Raw genomic sequence first — 22752 nt, 5'->3', positions numbered from 1 at the left:
TTGCACATTAGCACATTATCTTTCTGAGCATTTTTTACATTCCCTTTTCTCAACACTGAAAACTGCTGATGGCAAGAATGAATTACAATGAATGAATGAATAAATGAGACAAGTCCACCACTCGTTGGTATCTGCAGCTGCAGTATATCAGACAAGACATGAGAAGACACCTTTGATGCTATGGTTTAGTTTTAAACCCATATTACTCAATCTTACATTGTGATTACTATGCTGTATGTAGTATTAGGTATGATTTATTGTGTAAATTAATGATAATGGGTAAACACAGCTGCAGGTATTAAAATAATTAGATGGTTGGTTTCATTTTGGTGAACCAGTTGCTTTTGTTTCTTTTTACTTCCTTGATCTGTAAAAAAATTTCCATTGTTGCGAAATCCTATCTTCTTTCTTTAGGTTTCCTGGCAGCAGTGCTAAGACATGCAATCGGTGCATTTATAAATTTGTAAATATTTAAAAACTATCATTCTCAAAGCTGACAGTGCTGACAGTACTCTGTGTCTAATAATAGCAAATTACATGTTTAAGCTTGTTTAAATGAATGGTAGTGAATCTTAGCACATCCTTTTAGAGGAGGACTGAATTTTTGGTACAAATTAAGTGACCTTTGAGGTAAGTTTTGATTTTACTTACTTACTGTACAGCCAGGATTCTGAATTGAAATACAGTGGAATGTTTGTGAACTGTGTGGAGCTTAGAATTTATTCAGTAAGTTTTCATTTGAGGATATTTCACAATAATCTTAAAGCTTTTATTTTATGAGAATTTGATCAGTTAATCATTAAACATTACATTTTTAAACATTAAGTCTCGACACAAACACTGCAGGTTAAAGTCTGAGAGGATTTGAATCTGTTTTTAGATACTTTTTGTCTTAGCCTCCAAGACTCTAGAAAGGGACAGAATACACTGTATATACAAAAACATATAAACATATGACTATATGTACTATTTACTTTTTTTTTTTTTTTTTTACAAGACCTACCTTTTGGTTAGGAAAATATTAATCAAACTTGTAAGTTGCCCTTCAGTTTCCCTTCATGTCATGTGTCAGATCCCACACATCTAATCAGTCGTAATCTGATTGTTTTACAACAGATGAAGTTTTTCATGTTGTGTGTGGACAAGAAAGCAAAGAGGTGGCAGGGGGATGAAATCAATGTGTGTGACAGCGTGAAAGTCATAGTGGGAAATACTGAGCTCACCAAAGTTCCTAACAACCTTTGTTGTAAAGGCTATAAAGTTAACTCAGCTCGACTCAAGTCAAGAAATAAGAGAGCTAAGGACAGAGACGGGGAGAGACAGTGAGAGGAAGGGAAATGCAAACCGGTAGTTCCTTTCCCTTTGCAATGTTGTGCGTCATCAGGTTTTCACTTCTTTTTTTTTCAGTGCTGTGACACCATGTGAAGTAGATTTTTTTAAAGCTGGAGTTATGAAGCCACATATGTCTGCCTTCTTGATTGGTAAGTTATCTTAACTTAAAATTTTATTAATTCACACAGATGAAGAAATTCACTAATGCAGAAATATAGCTAGTGAAATAATGTAATGTAGATTCATATCTGTTTTCTCGTAACTTTTGCTCTACAACCGAACATGACCAACTTCTCTATTTCAGTTTAACTCTCCAATCACAGTTGTGGCACACAAATAGATTCCAAAGCAAAACCTATTTCTTTAGTTGATGATTAAACACATATAAGATAAGAGAAGCCTGAGTTACATTTACTTGTGTGTACTAGTGTGCCAGGGTACCATGTTGGTCCCCCTTCGTTAAAGAAAAACCCACAATGGTCACTGAAATAACTTGAAACTGACAAAAGCAATAATACGTAATAATTTAATGAACATCAACTAATGAAAATCAGATATTGCTTTTGAATTTATGAATTGTGGTTCAACAGAATCATTAAAAAACAAACAAATGAAACTGGCCTGTACAAATTAGTTGGTATAATTTCACCATGGGGACATATTAAACTAAAGTGTGTCCTGTAATTAGCATCATAGGTGTCTTCAAACTTGTATTCAGTCAGTCTGCCTATATAAAGGGTGAAAAGTAGCCACTCTGGTATTTGGTTTCAAGGTGTGCACCACACTGAACATGGACCAGAGAAAGCAAAAGAGCGAGTGGTCTGAGGACATCAGAAAGAAAATTATTGACATGTATGTTAGAGGTAAAGGCTATTAGACCATGTCCAAGCAGCTTAATATTCCTGTGACGACAGGTGCAAATAGAAGTAAGAGATTTAGTGTCTATGGGACTGTAGCAGCAAGAAATATACAAATGGTAACCAAAGAGCCAAAGACAACTTTCAAAGGGATTCAGTGTGTAGTCCAAGGTCATGATACATTAGTGTCGGATCGCATCTTCTGTCACTATTTGCTGCATCTGGCACAGGGTGTTTTGAATCTGTGCAGGGCACAATGAAATCTCAAGGCATTCTGGAGCGAAATGTGCTGCCCATTGTCAGAAAGCTTGGTCTCAGTCCTCCAACAGGATCATGATCCAAAACACACAACTAAAAATACCAAAGGATAGAACAAATCATTGGTCTATTCTGAAGTGGCCTTCTATGAGTCCTGATCTAAATCCCATCGAACATCTGTGGAAACTACCGAAAGAGCTTGATTGTAGAGATTGCCTCAAAAGGTTGTGCAACAAAATACTAGGTTAAGGGTACCATCATTTTTGTACAGGCCAGTTTCATTAGTTTTTAATTATTTTGTTGAATATTCTGTTGAATCACAATGCAAAAGCAATGTCTGTTTTTCATTAGCTGATGTTCATTGTATATATGTATGTATATGGCCCGCTTCTCCTTGCTCCCTCTAAAAGAGGACCCTTAACCTTTCCACCTGTCCCACTCTCCCCATACACTGAGAGTGACCTACAGGAAATAGGTGTGTGTAAAAGTGTAGGACAGCATCTGATAACACACACAAACCTCTTTTTGAATCACCCCTTTTCTGTTTGTTGTAAACCAAGTGTAGGTGCCATCAGGGTATTCAGATCAGTCTCATTAAATCTCATAAATGATTCACCACAAATTTTGGAATTTGAATTAATTAAAATGGTCAAAATAAATGGAAAACATCGTACAGTTATTAGCGTTTAAGCGTAGTTATAAATATATTACTATATGTAATAATAACTATTCTATAACACCAGCGTGATGAGGGCAATTTGAAGTACTTTACTGGCAGAGGATGACAGGATTGTTGACTTTGGATAATATCAAAGTAAAAGAAATAATCACACTCCTTGATGTTCAAGTGTGAGCGAGACAAAGGACTATGAGAACGCCTTTAAACATATCTTTCTATTCGAAGTTGCTACTAACACTAGGATCTCACTAAGATTGTTTGTGTGGGTATATGCAGCTTGTTAGTAGAGAAAGTGAGACAGACAGGATGCAAAATCTGTCTTCATTGGAAAAGAAAACTGCACTCTTACACTCTTAAGCTTTCTCCACATCAGCCTCTCTTCTGGCTTAAGACCTCACCAACTTGAATGCTTAACATTCTGCTGCTTGTGGCCTACTAAAGGTCCAGTGGACAGCTGAGAAATAGAAACAGATCAGGGAAGTAACCGAACCTGCAATCACTGCCTTGCAGCTTGGAGTCCACGATGAGTCAGAACTATACAACAGATAGTGCTAGTTAGATGTTATATTTGGTATCCTGGAGTCTACCAAAAGCAGCACCATGCTAAATATTGCTGCACAACATCATGATGGCTATTGTAAAGAGACAGTATTCACACCAACAAATCACATGCACTGCTTTTGGTTTAACTAGTGGCTGTGATAACAGGTGACTTTCAGCCAAATACAACACCATCAGTCATCAAATCTTAACATGATAGCCTACAAAGTGGATGCTAATGAGAAATTTGACATGCCAGCTCCTGTTACAGAGTCTAAAAAACAAGCAGGAGTTTAACCGTTCACCCCTTTACATCAAGCTTTCCTCTCTAATACTTTGCTGTGTGGACATGGTTATCTGACTTGGAGTTAGTGGACCAGGGCAAAACTTATTTAGAGCCTTCACCATCTGTGAAGGAGTAGGCTCCCAGGTCCCTTTTATCTGACGCTCCTACATTTGAATTGGCTTGTTTTTCTTCCTGTTTCCATCGTCTAAAAGATGGTAAATCCCGTTTGGAAAGTGGAGAGATACCCTTTCGACAAGTGCATATTGCTTTTATGGGACTTTTGGTCAAACACAATTCTGAATCAATCACTTGTTCTTCGTCTTTGCTGTTTTTTCAAATGCTTTCGTGGAATGAATAATAACACTTAAGTATTTTCAAATACTTAGGGCAAAATCAACGGCACTCATTCACATTCACTCTTTTCTGCATGCTCACTCTGCACTACATCACACTTTTTATTGCTTTGGCGGTGGGTTTTTCCAGAGGAGCCCAGAGGCATTTTGTTCTGCTACCTGTTGATAATACACTTTGAAAACTGAAAATAAACGGAGAGGTTCCAAACCCATTCACAAGTGCAAATTGAGCTGGTGATGCCAGACTAAATTTCAAATTTAAGGGCCCTGGATTGTTCTTATTTGGTTCTACTGAATATTTTTCTTTCTTCTTTATAGGTTTTCATTTGTTTCGACTGCTTCCATTATCATCTGAAAGCATCAGTATCAATGGAACCAAAGGAGCTCCTTGGCTCTGGTCATGCCAGCACACCCTCAGTGGACCATTCGATCATACTAAAAGCCTCATATACTGGCAAAGCCAAGACTCTTCTCCCATTGTTGTGCATGCTTACGTAAAGGGAAAACAAGAGTTTCAACACCAAAACTCTTCATTTGAAAATAGGACTAAGATCTTCCCTGATCAATTACCATTTGGAAACTTCTCACTCATCATTACTAACCTGACACTGAAAGATGACCAGATCTCCCTCAAAGTTTTTTTTATGCCAGGAAACAATCCATCAAAAGTTCATCTCTGTCCAGTGACCCTGTATGTAGCAGGTTGGTAATTTCCTCTTTTTTTCCCCTTGTTATTGTAAAATCATTTAATTTAGAATAAACTTTATTCATCTATACTTACATTTAAGGTTATCCCTATTGAGCATTGGTCTACTTCACGGGGTTCAAATATTTTACATTTAAAAATCATTTTTCTTGTAATGATAAAATTACCATACATTTCCAATGTATGTTGTTATTTATTTGTATTTTTGTATGTCTATCTACCTTGTTAACCTAAAGTTTACATGTATGTTCACAAATTCATAACAAAGAAAAATCCCAATCCATTTCCAGTTCCGTTCCAGGATCCTATAATTGAGATAAACCAAAATAAGATGATAGCCTCATGCAGAACGGCGGGAGGCTACCCTAAACCTGATGTCACATGGAGCGATGGACATGGACGTACATTGGAAGCACATAAAGTTCACACCACCATAATTCTTGAAAAAGACAACACCTTCAACGTCAGCAGCACAGCCAACATCACAGGGTCAAACAACGTGACGTGCACAATTTACAACCCAACCTCAAACCAGATTCTGAGTGCTACTAAAGACATAACACCTCCTACAGGTACTAAAATGTTGATTTCCTTTTAACATTTTTGGCCAAATTTTCACCTGCCTTTCTGCTTCATTTAGTAGTTTATGTGCACACAGGCAGATTGAAGAGTAATTAAAGGCTACTTCTGTGCTGCCACTGCACAAAGCTAAAAATAGAGTACTCACAGTGCCGATGCAATTATGTGATTATTTAAAATATTCTACACACACAAAAAGTTGGCAAGGTCATTGTGTAAGACATAGTTTGACCAGATGGGAATTTCATGGAAATAAATACCAAAATTGTGTTCAGAGGTGGGTTGTGATTTGCTATATTTTTTCCTTTTTTTTTTTTTTTTTTTTTTTTTTAGTAAACTGTACTTACCATATCTCTTACTTTTTATATTCAATAAATTGTTCACAGTACAGTTTTTGAAAAATGATTTTATGCCTTCATGCAGATTCTGAGGCTGGTGGTCTGCTTATCCTACCACAGCCACTCCCCCTCTGCTCACAGCAGAATAATGACTGAAGTTTCAGATGAGAAAACATCTTTGTCCTCACTGCACATTCACATGTAAAGACATAGAGTGAGATAACTGACTGTAACTGACAACAGTATAGGTCTGCTGTTGGTACAGAGTAGCATGAAAAATGCTCGATAGAAAGAGACACTTACACAGAGACACTGTAACTTTGTGATGCTAAGTTCCAGGAGTTATTTTACATATGGACACATTATTCTTTCTCATTCTTCACTGTGAAGTGTCCTCACAATACCTCAACTGCACAAATTGCCAGTCATAATTTATAATGTTCACTATTATCTGAGGATATTAAAACTATATTAACTATATATTAAAACGCTGTGACAACTCTTGTATTGCATCTGTCTGTTTCAGCAAAAATACTTCGTTTTGCAGCTGCTCTGCCCCTTGCTGTCCTTGGTGCGATTGCTATCCTGGGCTGGATTTTTTGCTCAGGTGAATGATGTCCTCTTACTATCCATCCACCATTGTCCAAATGTGAGAAGAGCTGAGCTGATAAAAATGCTTTTATTCTTATCTGAGGCACCTTCAGTTGTAAGGGTGGGTAAAAAAACAAAACAAAAAAAAAACAGTATCCAAATTTATTTTACTTCATCCTAACAACCCAGTGACAAATTTTGTCATCCCTTGAGCCATGAGACTAACCTGGCTAAAAATAACAAAAACGTTTTCTGCCGCCCCTTCATATACTGCTGTTTTGTTTTATCATCATGACTAAAATGTTTCTCTTCCAGATATAAGAAGAAGCCAGAGACACATGCAGAGGGAAGAAGAATCATCAGCTTCAGGGGCACAAGATCATCAGGCTCAGGGAAATCCTGCTGATGACTCTTCTGACATGTCACAGATGGAGAATCAAAATATGCATCAAATGACGTCTCTACATCAAATGACGCAGAGCAAAAAAAGAAGTGACAGCCTGAAAAGTTTAGGTGAAACAAACACCACCGAAAGTGACAAAGACAAGTAAGAGTCAGCAGTATAAATCAAAACTGGAATCAACACTATTGCAGACAGTTGGTTAATCATATTACTCTTTTTTTACGCCAAATATTTTATGGTTCAACTGCCTTACTAGGAATTTCTGTTAAAGTGGCCAGCAAAATAACTGACACACAGCAGCGGATATCTATGACAGAACAGTTTTGGGGAAGGCACTATGCATTTATTATTCCAACTGAAATACATGCCTTTCATTTGCATTAAACCTTGACTGTGCTGCTCTGCTGTGCTTTATTATGGCTACCATTTCAATGGTTTAGCATCTTTAACAAGAAGATTCTTGAACTGTTGTGTCAGACCAAAGCATTTCAGCATTTTCAACAGGATCAATCAATGAGCCAGTCAATAAATCCAAATTTATTTGTATGGCACTTTTCACATAGATATGACCAATAATAGAATAAAATAAATAATCTGAAAGAAGTCAAGGTGAGGTCTGAAAAAAAAACAATAAGAAAAATGCTAATTGAGAAACTGAGTGAGTAAAACCAGAAATCCATAAAATGAAAGTAAAATTAAAATATAAACCAGGTAACCAATTAAAAGCCACATTAAAGAGGAAGGTCTTGAGTTTGCTTTCTCTGCTGCCTTCAGGTCTTCTAGGAGGCCGGTCCAGAGACGTGGACCATAGTAATAAAAGGAGGCCTCATTGTAGATTTTTATCTGACTTTAGGTTTAATTAAAAGACCACGACCATAAGACCTGAGGGTTTCCAGAGGGTTCATAGGGTAAAAGCAAATCCGATAAATAAAAATAAATAATAAATAAATAAATAAATAAATAGGTAGGATCAAGACCATTATGAGCTTTATAAACTTTTTCAACATGACACTCAACAGATCTGAGTCAAAGATGACTCACAGGTTTTTACTTGGTTGAGTCATTATTCACTCTCTTGCCCTCCCACTGTTGATTACTGATCTTCAAAGTCTTGATTTAAAAAACCAGTATGAGTGGTTATTTAACCTTTCATATGTGATTACATACTAAGTCAATGCCAAGATGTGAATAGCCACGAATACCTGTCTAAATACATGTTTATATTTATATTTTGTTCATGCTGATGTGAACAAATGTCTGTCAAAGTCTTGTTTCCACCCTCTTGCAGCACTGGCATCCTGTCTGTGTTTGCTGTGCACTACAGAAAAATATTACAGGAAGTGCAGGAAACGTGCATTTTGTTAATGTTGCCGTAGAGCACTTCTAAAGTGCACCAGTAGTTTTAGTACAGACCCACAGTGTCCACTGTAAGCTGTATAATGTAAGAATCTGTTGTGATTTAATTTTGGAATGATCTAATCTTAAAGGAGCGTAAAAGCTGAACACTGTGGTTTTACAGTAATGGTGCAGCAACAGGATGCAAGACTAGACATAAGAAAATTCCTGACAAATCTCTACTGTGTTTTTGTGTTTTTGTGTTTTTTCTGTGTTCATTTCAGGATCTGATGCAACATTTGTGCTTGATTATGAAAAACACCAATCCCACTGACTTAAAGAATCAACGTTTTTTTTATGAAAAAGACGAAATAAATTACATTTGATACTCATTTGACGAGGCAAAGAAGATACCAGAGCGTGTAAATGAATGTTATTGAGACAGGATCACAACCTTCCCAAAGGATATAGGAGTTAAAAACAAAGATAACCAGGAAGTGTTCCAGGCTTATGGTAGGAAGGTAAGATGGAGATCTGACTTTTCAGTTTGATAGATGAGACGTCCAATAGCACTCTCATAGTTATCTGTTCAAGAGAGATAAAAGGGAGGAACACCTCGTCTGGTTCTGTTATAAATATAGTAATAAAATCTGCTCTGCATCGACTCAAAAAGCCCCTAGTTTTACTTTGTGCACATAAAAATGCTAAAGTGTTAAAACCAAAGGATGTGGTTTCACTGGGGTTTATGTACTAGGCTGAACAGGGAACTTCAGATGCAGATGTAGGCAGATTTATTTATGTTTGGACAGAGCCCAGCTTGCTGGGCATCAGAAATGTTGTTTTGTTTTATTAATGAATGTATTATATGAGGGGCCGAAACAACAGTAACAAAGATGAGCTAGAAATAGTGGACCGCACAACTGACTGAGAGAAAATTGAGGATCTGAACATTAGGTATGAACTATAAAGACATTGAACTATAGAAAAACAATTTGTCAGTTTAACCAAAAAATTGGTTCATGCAAAGAATACATATTATTTTGTTGACAGATGCATATCACCACAATTGCTGTTGCATGCAAAGCCTTTTACTGTTCTACTGTTTGTTTCTAACATGATGTGATTCAAGCTGAGTCACAGAACAAGAGACAGAAGATGAAGACAAAGCTGAGGTCGGGTGAATTTGCTTTTAAGCCAGCGAGGCGCTAGTTAGTTGATTGGTGTGAAATGCATTCTGGGGGATACTGCCTGTATACTTCAGTGTGAATGGTCAGCTTGGTAATGGCATATTTAGTCATTCATTTAGCAAGTAGAATGGAGTATGTACTCGCTGAGTATCCAGATAGCATCACATTAGTAGGCAGTTCCAGACACAGACCCACGTTTGGTTCATGTAATTTTGATTAGTCAAGAAGGTCAAAGGCCATGTTTTGTTGGCCATGTTGCCATTTATTTTTTTAATTAATTTTTTTTTTTTTTGTACATCTGAAGATGTAATGTTGCATGTGCCGCCATGGCAACTATCTGTGTTTGTGTGTGTGAGAGAGAGAGAGTGTCTCTTTCAGGAGGCTGCAGGGTTAAGCTGTTGTTTTTGAAACAAAGTGAAAGAATAGGTGCTTGCACCATGCTGGTGCACAAGTGGTATTAGTGGTATTTTGTGTGTTGTTGTGATGGAGTGCATGAGTGTGTGTGTGTGTGGGGGGGGGGGGGAGTGGGGGGGTCAGGGAGAAAATGTGTGATGCCAAAAATGTTCCCCCAGAAAGTGTTTAGGAGCACGTTTCAGAGCCTTAGGAGTGGTTTGGACCCCCCTTTTTGTGGTACTTTTTGTCAAACTGAAGTTGGTGTTTAGGGTTGTCAAGAGTGTACAGGGCTTGGAGTTTTAACCAGGGTCAGTTTTGACCGATCCAACGGTACCACCCTTAAGTTCCAGAGTTATGAGCATTTGAAGTTCTCCCATATAAGTGAGTTGGGAGAGTGAAAAGTGTGAGATGCCAAAAGTGTTCCCCCAGAAAGTGTTTAGGAGCACGTTTCAGAGCCTTAGGAGTGGTTTGGAAGTTGGTTTTTAGGGTTGTCAAGAGTGTACAGGGCTTGGAGTTTTAACCATTTTGAGGCGGTTCTGAAAAATGACTTTTTTTGGCCAATTTTGACGCCTTACTATACTATGACCATTTTTATGACATTTTGAGGCCAAAAAAAAAAGTGACTTTTTTCGGCCAATTTTCACGCCTTAATATACTATGACCATTTACATGACATTTTGAGGCCAAAAAGAAATGTGATTTTTTTTGGCCAATTTTGACGCCTTACTATACTATGACCATTTTTATGAACTTTTGAGGCCAAAAAAAAATTTGACTTTTTTTGGCCAATTTTGACGCCTCACTATACTATGGCCATTTTTATGACATTTGGAGCATGTGACATTTTTCACCGATCCTCAGGGGAGCAAGATAGAGACATGCGACCTTGTCCTAACCCCCCATTTGTGTGTACCCCGAGTCCAACGGCACCACCCTTGAGTCTCTAGTGTGAGATGCCAAAAATGTTCCCCCAGAAAGTGTTTAGGAGCACGTTTCAGAGCCTTAGGAGTGGTTTGGACCCCCCTTTTTGTGGTACTTTTTGTCAAACTGAAGTTGGTGTTTAGGGTTGTCAAGAGTGTACAGGGCTTGGAGTTTTAACCAGGGTCAGTTTTGACCGATCCAACGGTACCACCCTTAAGTTCCAGAGTTATGAGCATTTGAAGTTCCCCCATATAAGTGAGTTGGGAGAGTGAAAATTTTCCAGTGTGAGATGCCAAAAATGTTCCCCCAGAAAGTGTTTAGGAGCACGTTTCAGAGCCTTAGGAGTGGTTTAGACCCCACTTTTTGTGGTACTTTTTGTCAAACTGAAGATGGTGTTAAGGGTTGTTGAGTGTACAGGGCCTGAGTGTGAGATGCCAAAAATGTTCCCCCAGAAAGTGTTTAGGAGCACGTTTCAGAGCCTTAGGAGTGGTTTGGACCCCCCTTTTTGTGGTACTTTTTGTCAAACTGAAGTTGGTGTTTAGGGTTCTCAAGAGTGTACAGAGCTTGGAGTTTTAACCATTTTGAGGCGGTTCTGAAAAATGACTTTTTTTGGCCAATTTTTACGCCTTACTATACTATGACCATTTTTATGACATTTTGAGGCCAAAAAAAAATGTGACTTTTTTCGGCCAGTTCTCACGCCTTACTATACTATGACCATTTACATCACATTTTGAGGCCAAAAAAGAATTAGATTTTTTTTGGCCAATTTTGACGCCTTACTATACTATGACCATTTTTAGGAACTTTTGAGGCCAAAAAAAAATTTGACTTTTTTTGGCCAATTTTGACGCCTTACTATACTATGGCCATTTTTATGACATTTGGAGGATGTGACATTTTTCACCGATCCTCAGGGGAGCAAGATAGAGACATGCGACCTTGTCCTACCCCCCCCCCATTTGTGTGTACCCCGAGTCCAACGGCACCACCCTTGAGTCTCTAGCACATAGGGTTCCGGAGTTATGAGCATTTGAAGTTCCCCCATAAAAGTGAGTTGGGAGAGTGAAAATTTGGGGTTTTAACAAGGGTCAGTTTTGACCGATCCTCAGGGAGCAAGATAGAGACATGAGACCTTGTCCTACCCCCCCATTTGTGGGTACCCCGAGTCCAACGGTACCACCCTTAAGTCTCTAGGACTTAGGGTTCCAGAGTTATGAGCATTTGAAGTTCCCCCATGTAAGTGAGTTGGGAGAGTGAAAATTTTCCAAAGTGTGAGATGCCAAAAATGTTCCCCCAGAAAGTGTTTAGGAGCACGTTTCAGAGCCTTAGGAGTGGTTTGGACCCCACTTTTTGTGGTACTTTTTGTCAAATTGAAGATGGTGTTAAGGGTTGTTGAGTGTACAGGGCCTGAGTGTGAGATGCCAAAAATGTTCCCCCAGAAAGTGTTTAGGAGCACGTTTCAGAGCCTTAGGAGTGGTTTGGACCCCCCTTTTTGTGGTACTTTTTGTTAAACTGAAGTTGGTGTTTAGGGTTGTCAAAAGTGTACAGGGCTTGGAGTTTTAACCAGGGTCAGTTTTGACCGATCCTCAGGGAGCAAGATAGAGACATGAGACCTTGTCTGACCCCCCCATTTGTGGGTACCCCGAGTCCAACGGTACCACCCTTAAGTCTCTAGGACTTAGGGTTCCAGAGTTATGAGCATTTGAAGTTCCCCCATATAAGTGAGTTGGGAGAGTGAAAATTTTCCAAAGTGTGAGATGCCAAAAATGTTCCCCCAGAAAGTGTTTAGGAGCACGTTTCAGAGCCTTAGGAGTGGTTTGGATCCCCCTTTTTGTGGTACTTTTTGTCAAACTGAAGTTGGTGTTTAGGGTTCTCAAGAGTGTACAGAGCTTGGAGTTTTAACCATTTTGAGGCGGTTCTGAAAAATGACTTTTTTTGGCCAATTTTTACGCCTTACTATACTATGACCATTTTTATGACATTTTGAGGCCAAAAAAAAATGTGACTTTTTTCGGCCAGTTCTCACGCCTTAATATACTATGACCATTTACATGACATTTTGAGGCCAAAAAAGAATTTGATTTTTTTTGGCCAATTTTTACGCCTTACTATACTATGACCATTTTTATGAACTTTTGAGGCCAAAAAAAAATTTGACTTTTTTTGGCCAATTTTGACGCCTTACTATACTATGGCCATTTTTATGACATTTGGAGGATGTGACATTTTTCACCGATCCTCAGGGGAGCAAGATAGAGACATGCGACCTTGTCCTACCCCCCCATTTGTGTGTACCCCGAGTCCTACCCCCCCTTTTTGTGGTACTTTTTGTCAAACTGAAGTTGGTGTTTAGGGTTGTCAAGAGTGTACAGGGCTTGGAGTTTTAACCAGGGTCAGTTTTGACCAATCCTCGGGGGAGCAAGATATAGACATGGGACCTTGTCCTACCCCCCCCCCCATTTGTGTGTACCCCGAGTCCAACGGCACCACCCTTGAGTCTCTAGCACATAGAGTTCCGGAGTTATGAGCATTTGAAGTTCCCCCATAAAAGTGAGTTGGGAGAGTGAAAATTTGGGGTTTTAACAAGGGTCAGTTTTGACCGATCCTCAGGGAGCAAGATAGAGACATGAGACCTTGTCCTACCCCCACATTTGTGGGTACCCCGAGTCCAATGGTACCACCCTTAAGTCTCTAGGACTTAGGGTTCCAGAGTTATGAGCATTTGAAGTTCCCCCATATAAGTGAGTTGGGAGAGTGAAAATTTTCCAGTGTGAGATGCCAAAAATGTTCCCCCAGAAAGTGTTTAGGAGCACGTTTCAGAGCCTTAGGAGTGATTTGGACCCCACTTTTTGTGGTACTTTTTGTCAAACTGAAGATGGTGTTAAGGGTTGTTGAGTGTACAGGGCCTGAGTGTGAGATGCCAAAAATGTTCCCCCAGAAAGTGTTTAGGAGCACGTTTCAGAGCCTTAGGAGTGGTTTGGACCCCCCTTTTTGTGGTACTTTTTGTCAAACTGAAGTTGGTGTTTAGGGTTGTCAAGAGTGTACAGGGCTTGGAGTTTTAACCAGGGTCAGTTTTGACCGATCCAACGGTACCACCCTTAAGTTCCAGAGTTATGAGCATTTGAAGTTCCCCCATATAAGTGAGTTGGGAGAGTGAAAATTTTCCAGTGTGAGATGCCAAAAATGTTCCCCCAGAAAGTGTTTAGGAGCACGTTTCAGAGCCTTAGGAGTGGTTTAGACCCCACTTTTTGTGGTACTTTTTGTCAAACTGAAGATGGTGTTAAGGGTTGTTGAGTGTACAGGGCCTGAGTGTGAGATGCCAAAAATGTTCCCCCAGAAAGTGTTTAGGAGCACGTTTCAGAGCCTTAGGAGTGGTTTGGACCCCCCTTTTTGTGGTACTTTTTGTCAAACTGAAGTTGGTGTTTAGGGTTCTCAAGAGTGTACAGAGCTTGGAGTTTTAACCATTTTGAGGCGGTTCTGAAAAATGACTTTTTTTGGCCAATTTTTACGCCTTACTATACTATGACCATTTTTATGACATTTTGAGGCCAAAAAAAAATGTGACTTTTTTCGGCCAGTTCTCACGCCTTACTATACTATGACCATTTACATCACATTTTGAGGCCAAAAAAGAATTAGATTTTTTTTGGCCAATTTTGACGCCTTACTATACTATGACCATTTTTAGGAACTTTTGAGGCCAAAAAAAAATTTGACTTTTTTTGGCCAATTTTGACGCCTTACTATACTATGGCCATTTTTATGACATTTGGAGGATGTGACATTTTTCACCGATCCTCAGGGGAGCAAGATAGAGACATGCGACCTTGTCCTACCCCCCCCCCCCCCATTTGTGTGTACCCCGAGTCCAACGGCACCACCCTTGAGTCTCTAGCACATAGGGTTCCGGAGTTATGAGCATTTGAAGTTCCCCCATAAAAGTGAGTTGGGAGAGTGAAAATTTGGGGTTTTAACAAGGGTCAGTTTTGACCGATCCTCAGGGAGCAAGATAGAGACATGAGACCTTGTCCTACCCCCCCATTTGTGGGTACCCCGAGTCCAACGGTACCACCCTTAAGTCTCTAGGACTTAGGGTTCCAGAGTTATGAGCATTTGAAGTTCCCCCATGTAAGTGAGTTGGGAGAGTGAAAATTTTCCAAAGTGTGAGATGCCAAAAATGTTCCCCCAGAAAGTGTTTAGGAGCACGTTTCAGAGCCTTAGGAGTGGTTTGGACCCCACTTTTTGTGGTACTTTTTGTCAAATTGAAGATGGTGTTAAGGGTTGTTGAGTGTACAGGGCCTGAGTGTGAGATGCCAAAAATGTTCCCCCAGAAAGTGTTTAGGAGCACGTTTCAGAGCCTTAGGAGTGGTTTGGACCCCCCTTTTTGTGGTACTTTTTGTTAAACTGAAGTTGGTGTTTAGGGTTGTCAAGAGTGTACAGGGCTTGGAGTTTTAACCATTTTGAGGCGGTTCTGAAAAATGACTTTTTTTGGCCAATTTTTACGACTTACTATACTATGACCATTTTTATGACATTTTGAGGCCCAAAAAAAATGTGACTTTTTTCGGCCAATTCTCACGCCTTAATATACTATGACCATTTACATCACATTTTGAGGCCAAAAAAAAATTTTATTTTTTTTGGCCAATTTTGACGCCTTACTATACTATGACCATTTTTATGCACTTTTGAGGCCAAAAAAAAATTTGACTTTTTTTGGCCAATTTTGACGCCTTACTATACTATGACCATTTTTATGACATTTTGAGGCCCCCAAAAAAAGTGACTTTTCTCGGCCAATTCTCACGCCTTAATATACTATGACCATTTACATGACATTTTGAGGCCAAAAAAGAATTTGATTTTTTTTGGCCAATTTTGACGCCTTACTATACTATGACCATTTTTATGAACTTTTGAGGCCAAAAAAAAATTTGACTTTTTTTGGCCAATTTTGACGCCTTACTATACTATGGCCATTTTTATGACATTTGGAGGATGTGACATTTTTCACCGATCCTCAGGGGAGCAAGATAGAGACATGCGACCTTGTCCTACCCCCCCCCCCCCCCCATTTGTGTGTACCCCGAGTCCAACGGCACCACCCTTGAGTCTCTAGCACATAGGGTTCCGGAGTTATGAGCATTTGAAGTTCCCCCATAAAAGTCAGTTGGGAGAGTGAAAATTTGGGGTTTTAACAAGGGTCAGTTTTGACCGATCCTCAGGGAGCAAGATAGAGACATGAGACCTTGTCCTACCCCCCCATTTGTGGGTACCCCCGAGTCCAACGGTACCACCCTTAAGTCTCTAGGACTTAGGGTTCCAGAGTTATGAGCATTTGAATTTCCCCCATATAAGTGAGTTGGGAGAGTGAAAATTTTCCAGTGAGATGCCAAAAATGTTCCCCGAGAAAGTGTTTAGGAGCACGTTTCAGAGCCTTAGGAGTGGTTTGGACCCCCCTTTTTGTGGTACTTTTTGTCAAACTGAAGTTGGTGTTTAGGGTTGTCAAGAGTGTACAGGGCTTGGAGTTTTAACCATTTTGAGGCGGTTCTGAAAAATGACTTTTTTTGGCCAATTTTGACGCCTTACTATACTATGACCATTTTTATGACATTTTGAGGCCAAAAAAAAATGTGACTTTTTTCGGCCAATTCTCACGCCTTTATATACTATGACCATTTACATCACATTTTGAGGCCAAAAAAGAATTAGATTTTTTTTGGCCAATTTTGACGCCTTACTATACTATGACCATTTTTATGAACTTTTGAGGCAAAAAAAAAATTTGACTTTTTTTGGCCAATTTTGACGCCTTACTATACTATGGCCATTTTTATGACATTTGGAGGATGTGACATTTTTCACCGATCCTCAGGGGAGCAAGATAGAGACATGCGACCTTGTCCTACCCCCCCCATTTGTGTGTACCCCGAGTCCAACGGCACCACCCTTGAGTCTCTAGCACATAGGGTTCCGGAGTTATGAGCATTTGAAGTTCCCCCATAAAAGTGAGTTGGGAGAGTGAAAATTTGGGGTTTTAACAAGGGTCAGTTTTGACCGATCCTCAGGGAGCAAGATAGAGACATGAGACCTTGTCCTACCCCCCCATTTGTGGGTACCCCCGAGTCCAACGGTACCACCCTTAAGTCTCTAGGACTTAGGGTTCCAGAGTTATGAGCATTTGAAGTTCCCCCATATAAGTGAGTTGGGAGAGTGAAAATTTTCCAAAGTGTGAGATGCCAAAAATGTTCCCCCAGAAAGTGTTTAGGAGCACGTTTCAGAGCCTTAGGAGTAGTTTGGAGCCAAAGAAAATTTTGATTTTTTTTGGCCAATTTTGACGCCTTACTATACTATGACCATTTTTATGAACTTTTGAGGCCAAAAAAAAATTTGACTTTTTTTGGCCAATTTTGACGCCTTACTATACTATGGCCATTTTTATGACATTTGGAGGATGTGACATTTTTCACCGATCCTCAGGGGAGCAAGATAGAGACATGCGACCTTGTCCTACCCCCCCCCCCCCCCCATTTGTGTGTACCCCGAGTCCAACGGCACCACCCTTGAGTCTCTAGCACATAGGGTTCCGGAGTTATGAGCATTTGAAGTTCCCCCATAAAAGTGAGTTGGGAGAGTGAAAATTTGGGGTTTTAACAAGGGTCAGTTTTGACCGATCCTCAGGGAGCAAGATAGAGACATGAGACCTTGTCCTACCCCCCCATTTGTGGGTACCCCGAGTCCAACGGTACCACCCTTAAGTCTCTAGGACTTAGGGTTCCAGAGTTATGAGCATTTGAAGTTCCCCCATATAAGTGAGTTGGGAGAGTGAAAATTTTCCAAAGTGTGAGATGCCAAAAATGTTCCCCCAGAAAGTGTTTAGGAGCACGTTTCAGAGCCTTAGGAGTGGTTTGGAGCCAAAGAAAAATTTGATTTTTTTTGGCCAATTTTGACGCCTTACTATACTATGACCATTTTTATGAACGTTTGAGGCCAAAAAAAAATTTGACTTTTTTTGGCCAATTTTGACGCCTTACTATACTATGGCCATTTTTATGACATTTGGAGGATGTGACATTTTTCACCGATCCTCAGGGGAGCAAGATAGAGACATGCGACCTTGTCCTACCCCCCCCCCCCCCCCCCATTTGTGTGTACCCCGAGTCCAACGGCACCACCCTTGAGTCTCTAGCACATAGGGTTCCGGAGTTATGAGCATTTGAAGTTCCCCCATAAAAGTCAGTTGGGAGAGTGAAAATTTGGGGTTTTAACAAGGGTCAGTTTTGACCGATCCTCAGGGAGCAAGATAGAGACATGAGACCTTGTCCTACCCCCCCATTTGTGTGTACCCCGAGTCCAACGGTACCACCCTTAAGTCTCTAGGACTTAGGGTTCCAGAGTTATGAGCATTTGAAGTTCCCCCATATAAGTGAGTTGGGAGAGTGAAAATTTTCCAAAGTGTGAGATGCCAAAAATGTTCCCCCAGAAAGTGTTTAGGAGCACGTTTCAGAGCCTTGGGAGTGGTTTGGACCCCCCTTTTTGTGGTACTTTTTGTCAAACTGAAGTTGGTGTTTAGGGTTGTCAAGAGTGTACAGGGCTTGGAGTTTTAACCATTTTGAGGCGGTTCTGAAAAATGACTTTTTTTGGCCAATTTTGACGCCTTACTATACTATGACCATTTTTATGACATTTTGAGGCCAAAAAAAAATGTGACTTTTTTCGGCCAATTCTCACGCCTTACTATACTGTGGCCATTTTTATGACATTTGGAGGATGTTACATTTTTCACCGATCCTCAGGGGAGCAAGATAGAGACATGCGACCTTGTCCTTCCCCCCCCCCCCCCCCCCCATTTGTGTGTACCCCGAGTCCAACGGCACCACCCTTGAGTCTCTAGCACATAGGGTTCCGGAGTTATGAGCATTTGAAGTTCCCCCATAAAAGTCAGTTGGGAGAGTGAAAATTTGGGGTTTTAACAAGGGTCAGTTTTGACCGATCCTCAGGGAGCAAGATAGAGACATGAGACCTTGTCCTACATCCCCCCCCCACCCCCCCCCCCCCCCCATTTGTGGGTACCCCAAGTCCAACGGTACCACCCTTAAGTCTCTAGGACTTAGGGTTCCAGAGTTATGAGCATTTGAAGTTCCCCCATGTAAGTGAGTTGGGAGAGTGAAAATTTTCCAAAGTGTGAGATGCCAAAAATGTTCCCCCAGAAAGTGTTTAGGAGCACGTTTTCAGAGCCTTAGGAGTGGTTTGGACCCCCCTTTTTGTGGTACTTTTTGTCAAACTGAAGTTGGTGTTTAGGGTTGTCAAGAGTGTACAGGGCTTGGAGTTTTAAACCATTTTGAGGCGGTTCTGAAAATGACTTTTTTTGGCCAATTTTGACGCCTTACTATACTATGACCATTTTTATGACATTTTGAGGCCAAAAAAAAATGTGACTTTTTTCGGCCAATTCTCACGCCTTAATATACTATGACCGTTTACATCACATTTTGAGGCCAAAAAAGAATTTGACTTTTTTTTGGCCAATTTTGAGACGCCTTACTATACTATGACCATTTTTATGAACTTTTGAGGCCAAAAAAAAATTTGACTTTTTTTGGCCAATTTTGACGCCTTACTATACTATGGCCATTTTTATGACATTTGGAGGATGTGACATTTTTCACCGATCCTCAGGGGAGCAAGATAGAGACATGCGACCTTGTCCCTACCCCCCCCCCCCCCCCCCATTTGTGTGTACCCCGAGTCCAACGGCACCACCCTTGAGTCTCTAGCACATAGGGTTCCGGAGTTATGAGCATTTGAAGTTCCCCCATAAAAGTGAGTTGGGAGAGTGAAAATTTGGGGTTTTAACAAGGGTCAGTTTTGACCGATCCTCAGGGAGCAAGATAGAGACATGAGACCTTGTCCTACCCCCCCATTTGTGGGTACCCCGAGTCCAACGGTACCACCCTTAAGTCTCTAGGACTTAGGGTTCCAGAGTTATGAGCATTTGAAGTTCCCCCATATAAGTGAGTTGGGAGAGTGAAAATTTTCCAAAGTGTGAGATGCCAAAAATGTTCCCCCAGAAAGTGTTTAGGAGCACGTTTCAGAGCCTTAGGAGTGGTTTGGAGCCAAAGAAAAATTTGATTTTTTTTGGCCAATTTTGACGCCTTACTATACTATGACCATTTTTATGAACTTTTGAGGCCAAAAAAAAATTTGACTTTTTTTGGCCAATTTTGACGCCTTACTATACTATGGCCATTTTTATGACATTTGGAGGATGTGACATTTTTCACCGATCCTCAGGGGAGCAAGATAGAGACATGCGACCTTGTCCTACCCCCCCCCCCCCCATTTGTGTGTACCCTGAGTCCAACGGCACCACCCTTGAGTCTCTAGCACATAGGGTTCCGGAGTTATGAGCATTTGAAGTTCCCCCATAAAAGTCAGTTGGGAGAGTGAAAATTTGGGGTTTTAACAAGGGTCAGTTTTGACCGATCCTCAGGGAGCAAGATAGAGACATGAGACCTTGTCCTACCCCCCCATTTGTGGGTACCCCGAGTCCAACGGTACCACCCTTAAGTCTCTAGGACTTAGGGTTCCAGAGTTATGAGCATTTGAAGTTCCCCCATATAAGTGAGTTGGGAGAGTGAAAATTTTCCAAAGTGTGAGATGCCAAAAATGTTCCCCCAGAAAGTGTTTAGGAGCACGTTTCAGAGCCTTAGGAGTGGTTTGGACCCCCCTTTTTGTGGTACTTTTTGTCAAACTGAAGTTGGTGTTTAGGGTTGTCAAGAGTGTACAGGGCTTGGAGTTTTAACCATTTTGAGGCGGTTCTGAAAAATGACTTTTTTTGGCCAATTTTGACGCCTTACTATACTATGACCATTTTTATGACATTTTGAGGCCAAAAAAAAATGTGACTTTTTTCGGCCAATTCTCACGCCTTAATATACTATGACCATTTACATGACATTTTGAGGCCAAAAAAGAATTAGATTTTTTTTTGGCCAATTTTGACGCCTTACTATACTATGACCATTTTTATGAACTTTTGAGGCCAAAAAAAAATTTGACTTTTTTTGGCCAATTTTGACGCCTTACTATACTATGGCCATTTTTATGACATTTGGAGGATGTGACATTTTTCACCGGTCCTCAGGGGAGCAAGATAAATACATGCGACCTTGTCCTACCCCCCCCCCCCCCATTTGTGTGTACCCCGAGTCCAACGGCACCACCCTTGAGTCTCTAGCACATAGGGTTCCGGAGTTATGAGCATTTGAAGTTCCCCCATAAAAGTAAGTTGGGAGAGTGAAAATTTGGGGTTTTAACAAGGGTCAGTTTTGACCGATCCTCAGGGAGCAAGATAGAGACATGAGACCTTGTCCTACCCCCCCATTTGTGGGTACCCCGAGTCCAACGGTACCACCCTTAAGTCTCTAGGACTTAGGGTTCCAGAGTTATGAGCATTTGAAGTTCCCCCATATAAGTGAGTTGGGAGAGTGAAAATTTTCCAAAGTGTGAGATGCCAAAAATGTTCCCCCAGAAAGTGTTTAGGAGCACGTTTCAGAGCCTTAGGAGTGGTTTGGACCCCACTTTTTGTGGTACTTTTTGTCAAACTGAAGATGGTGTTAAGGGTTGTTGAGTGTACAGGGCCTGAGTGTGAGATGCCAAAAATGTTCCCCCAGAAAGTGTTTAGGAGCACGTTTCAGAGCCTTAGGAGTGGTTTGGACCCCCCTTTTTGTGGTACTTTTTGTCAAACTGAAGTTGGTGTTTAGGGTTGTCAAGAGTGTACAGGGCTTGGAGTTTTAACCATTTTGAGGCGGTTCTGAAAAATGACTTTTTTTGGCCAATTTTGACGCCTTACTATACTATGACCATTTTTATGACATTTTGAGGCCAAAAAAAAATGTGACTTTTTTCGGCCAATTCTCACGCCTTAATATACTATGACCATTTACATGACATTTTGAGGCCAAAAAAGAATTTGATTTTTTTTGGCCAATTTTGACGCCTTACTATACTATGACCATTTTTATGAACTTTTGAGGCCAAAAAAAAATTTGACTTTTTTTGGCCAATTTTGACGCCTTACTATACTATGGCCATTTTTATGACATTTGGAGGATGTGACATTTTTCACCGATCCTCAGGGGAGCAAGATAGAGACATGCGACCTTGTCCTACCCCCCCCCCATTTGTGTGTACCCCGAGTCCAACGGCACCACCCTTGAGTCTCTAGCACATAGGGTTCCGGAGTTATGAGCATTTGAAGTTCCCCCATAAAAGTGAGTTGGGAGAGTGAAAATTTGGGGTTTTAACAAGGGTCAGTTTTGACCGATCCTCAGGGAGCAAGATAGAGACATGCGACCTTGTCCTACCCCCCCCCCCCCCCCATTTGTGTGTACCCCGAGTCCAACGGCACCACCCTTGAGTCTCTAGCACATAGGGTTCCGGAGTTATGAGCATTTGAAGTTCCCCCATAAAAGTCAGTTGGGAGAGTGAAAATTTGGGGTTTTAACAAGGGTCAGTTTTGACCGATCCTCAGGGAGCAAGATAGAGACATGAGACCTTGTCCTACCCCCCCATTTGTGGGTACCCCGAGTCCAACGGTACCACCCTTAAGTCTCTAGGACTTAGGGTTCCAGAGTTGTGAGCATTTGAAGTTCCCCCATATAAGTGAGTTGGGAGAGTGAAAATTTTCCAAAGTGTGAGATGCCAAAAATGTTCCCCCAGAAAGTGTTTAGGAGCACGTTTCAGAGCCTTAGGAGTAGTTTGGAGCCAAAGAAAATTTTGATTTTTTTTGGCCAATTTTGACGCCTTACTATACTATGACCATTTTTATGAACTTTTGAGGCCAAAAAAAAATTTGACTTTTTTTGGCCAATTTTGACGCCTTACTATACTATGGCCATTTTTATGACATTTGGAGGATGTGACATTTTTCACCGATCCTCAGGGGAGCAAGATAGAGACATGCGACCTTGTCCTACCCCCCCCCCC

General features: G+C 40.6%; 1 protein-coding gene across 2 annotated transcripts in view; it reads left to right on the top strand.

The window, feature by feature from the left end:
• The first annotated feature begins 425 nt into the window (after nt 1-425).
• The window catches only part of LOC121194221 (CD276 antigen-like), a 227330-nt gene continuing 205003 nt past the window's right edge, over nt 426-22752 (top strand). The window contains exons 1-6 of one of the 2 annotated variants that reach the window (XM_041056945.1): nt 426-630; nt 1408-1481; nt 4624-5007; nt 5302-5583; nt 6455-6535; nt 6835-8670. In XM_041056945.1, coding sequence (XP_040912879.1) covers nt 1451-1481; nt 4624-5007; nt 5302-5583; nt 6455-6535; nt 6835-7070 — 1014 coding nt within the window. In that variant the 5' untranslated portion in view covers nt 426-630; nt 1408-1450 and the 3' untranslated portion in view covers nt 7071-8670. Of the gene's footprint in view, nt 631-1407; nt 1482-4623; nt 5008-5301; nt 5584-6454; nt 6536-6834; nt 8671-22752 lie in introns of those variants that run through there. The other variant, XM_041056946.1, reaches the window with a different exon arrangement.

Source organism: Toxotes jaculatrix, chromosome 15, assembly GCF_017976425.1.
Source record: "Toxotes jaculatrix isolate fToxJac2 chromosome 15, fToxJac2.pri, whole genome shotgun sequence".
NCBI lineage: Eukaryota > Metazoa > Chordata > Actinopteri > Toxotidae > Toxotes > Toxotes jaculatrix.
The sequence above is the reverse complement of the archived record's forward strand: the minus strand, read 5'-3'. Positions and strand labels throughout refer to the sequence as shown.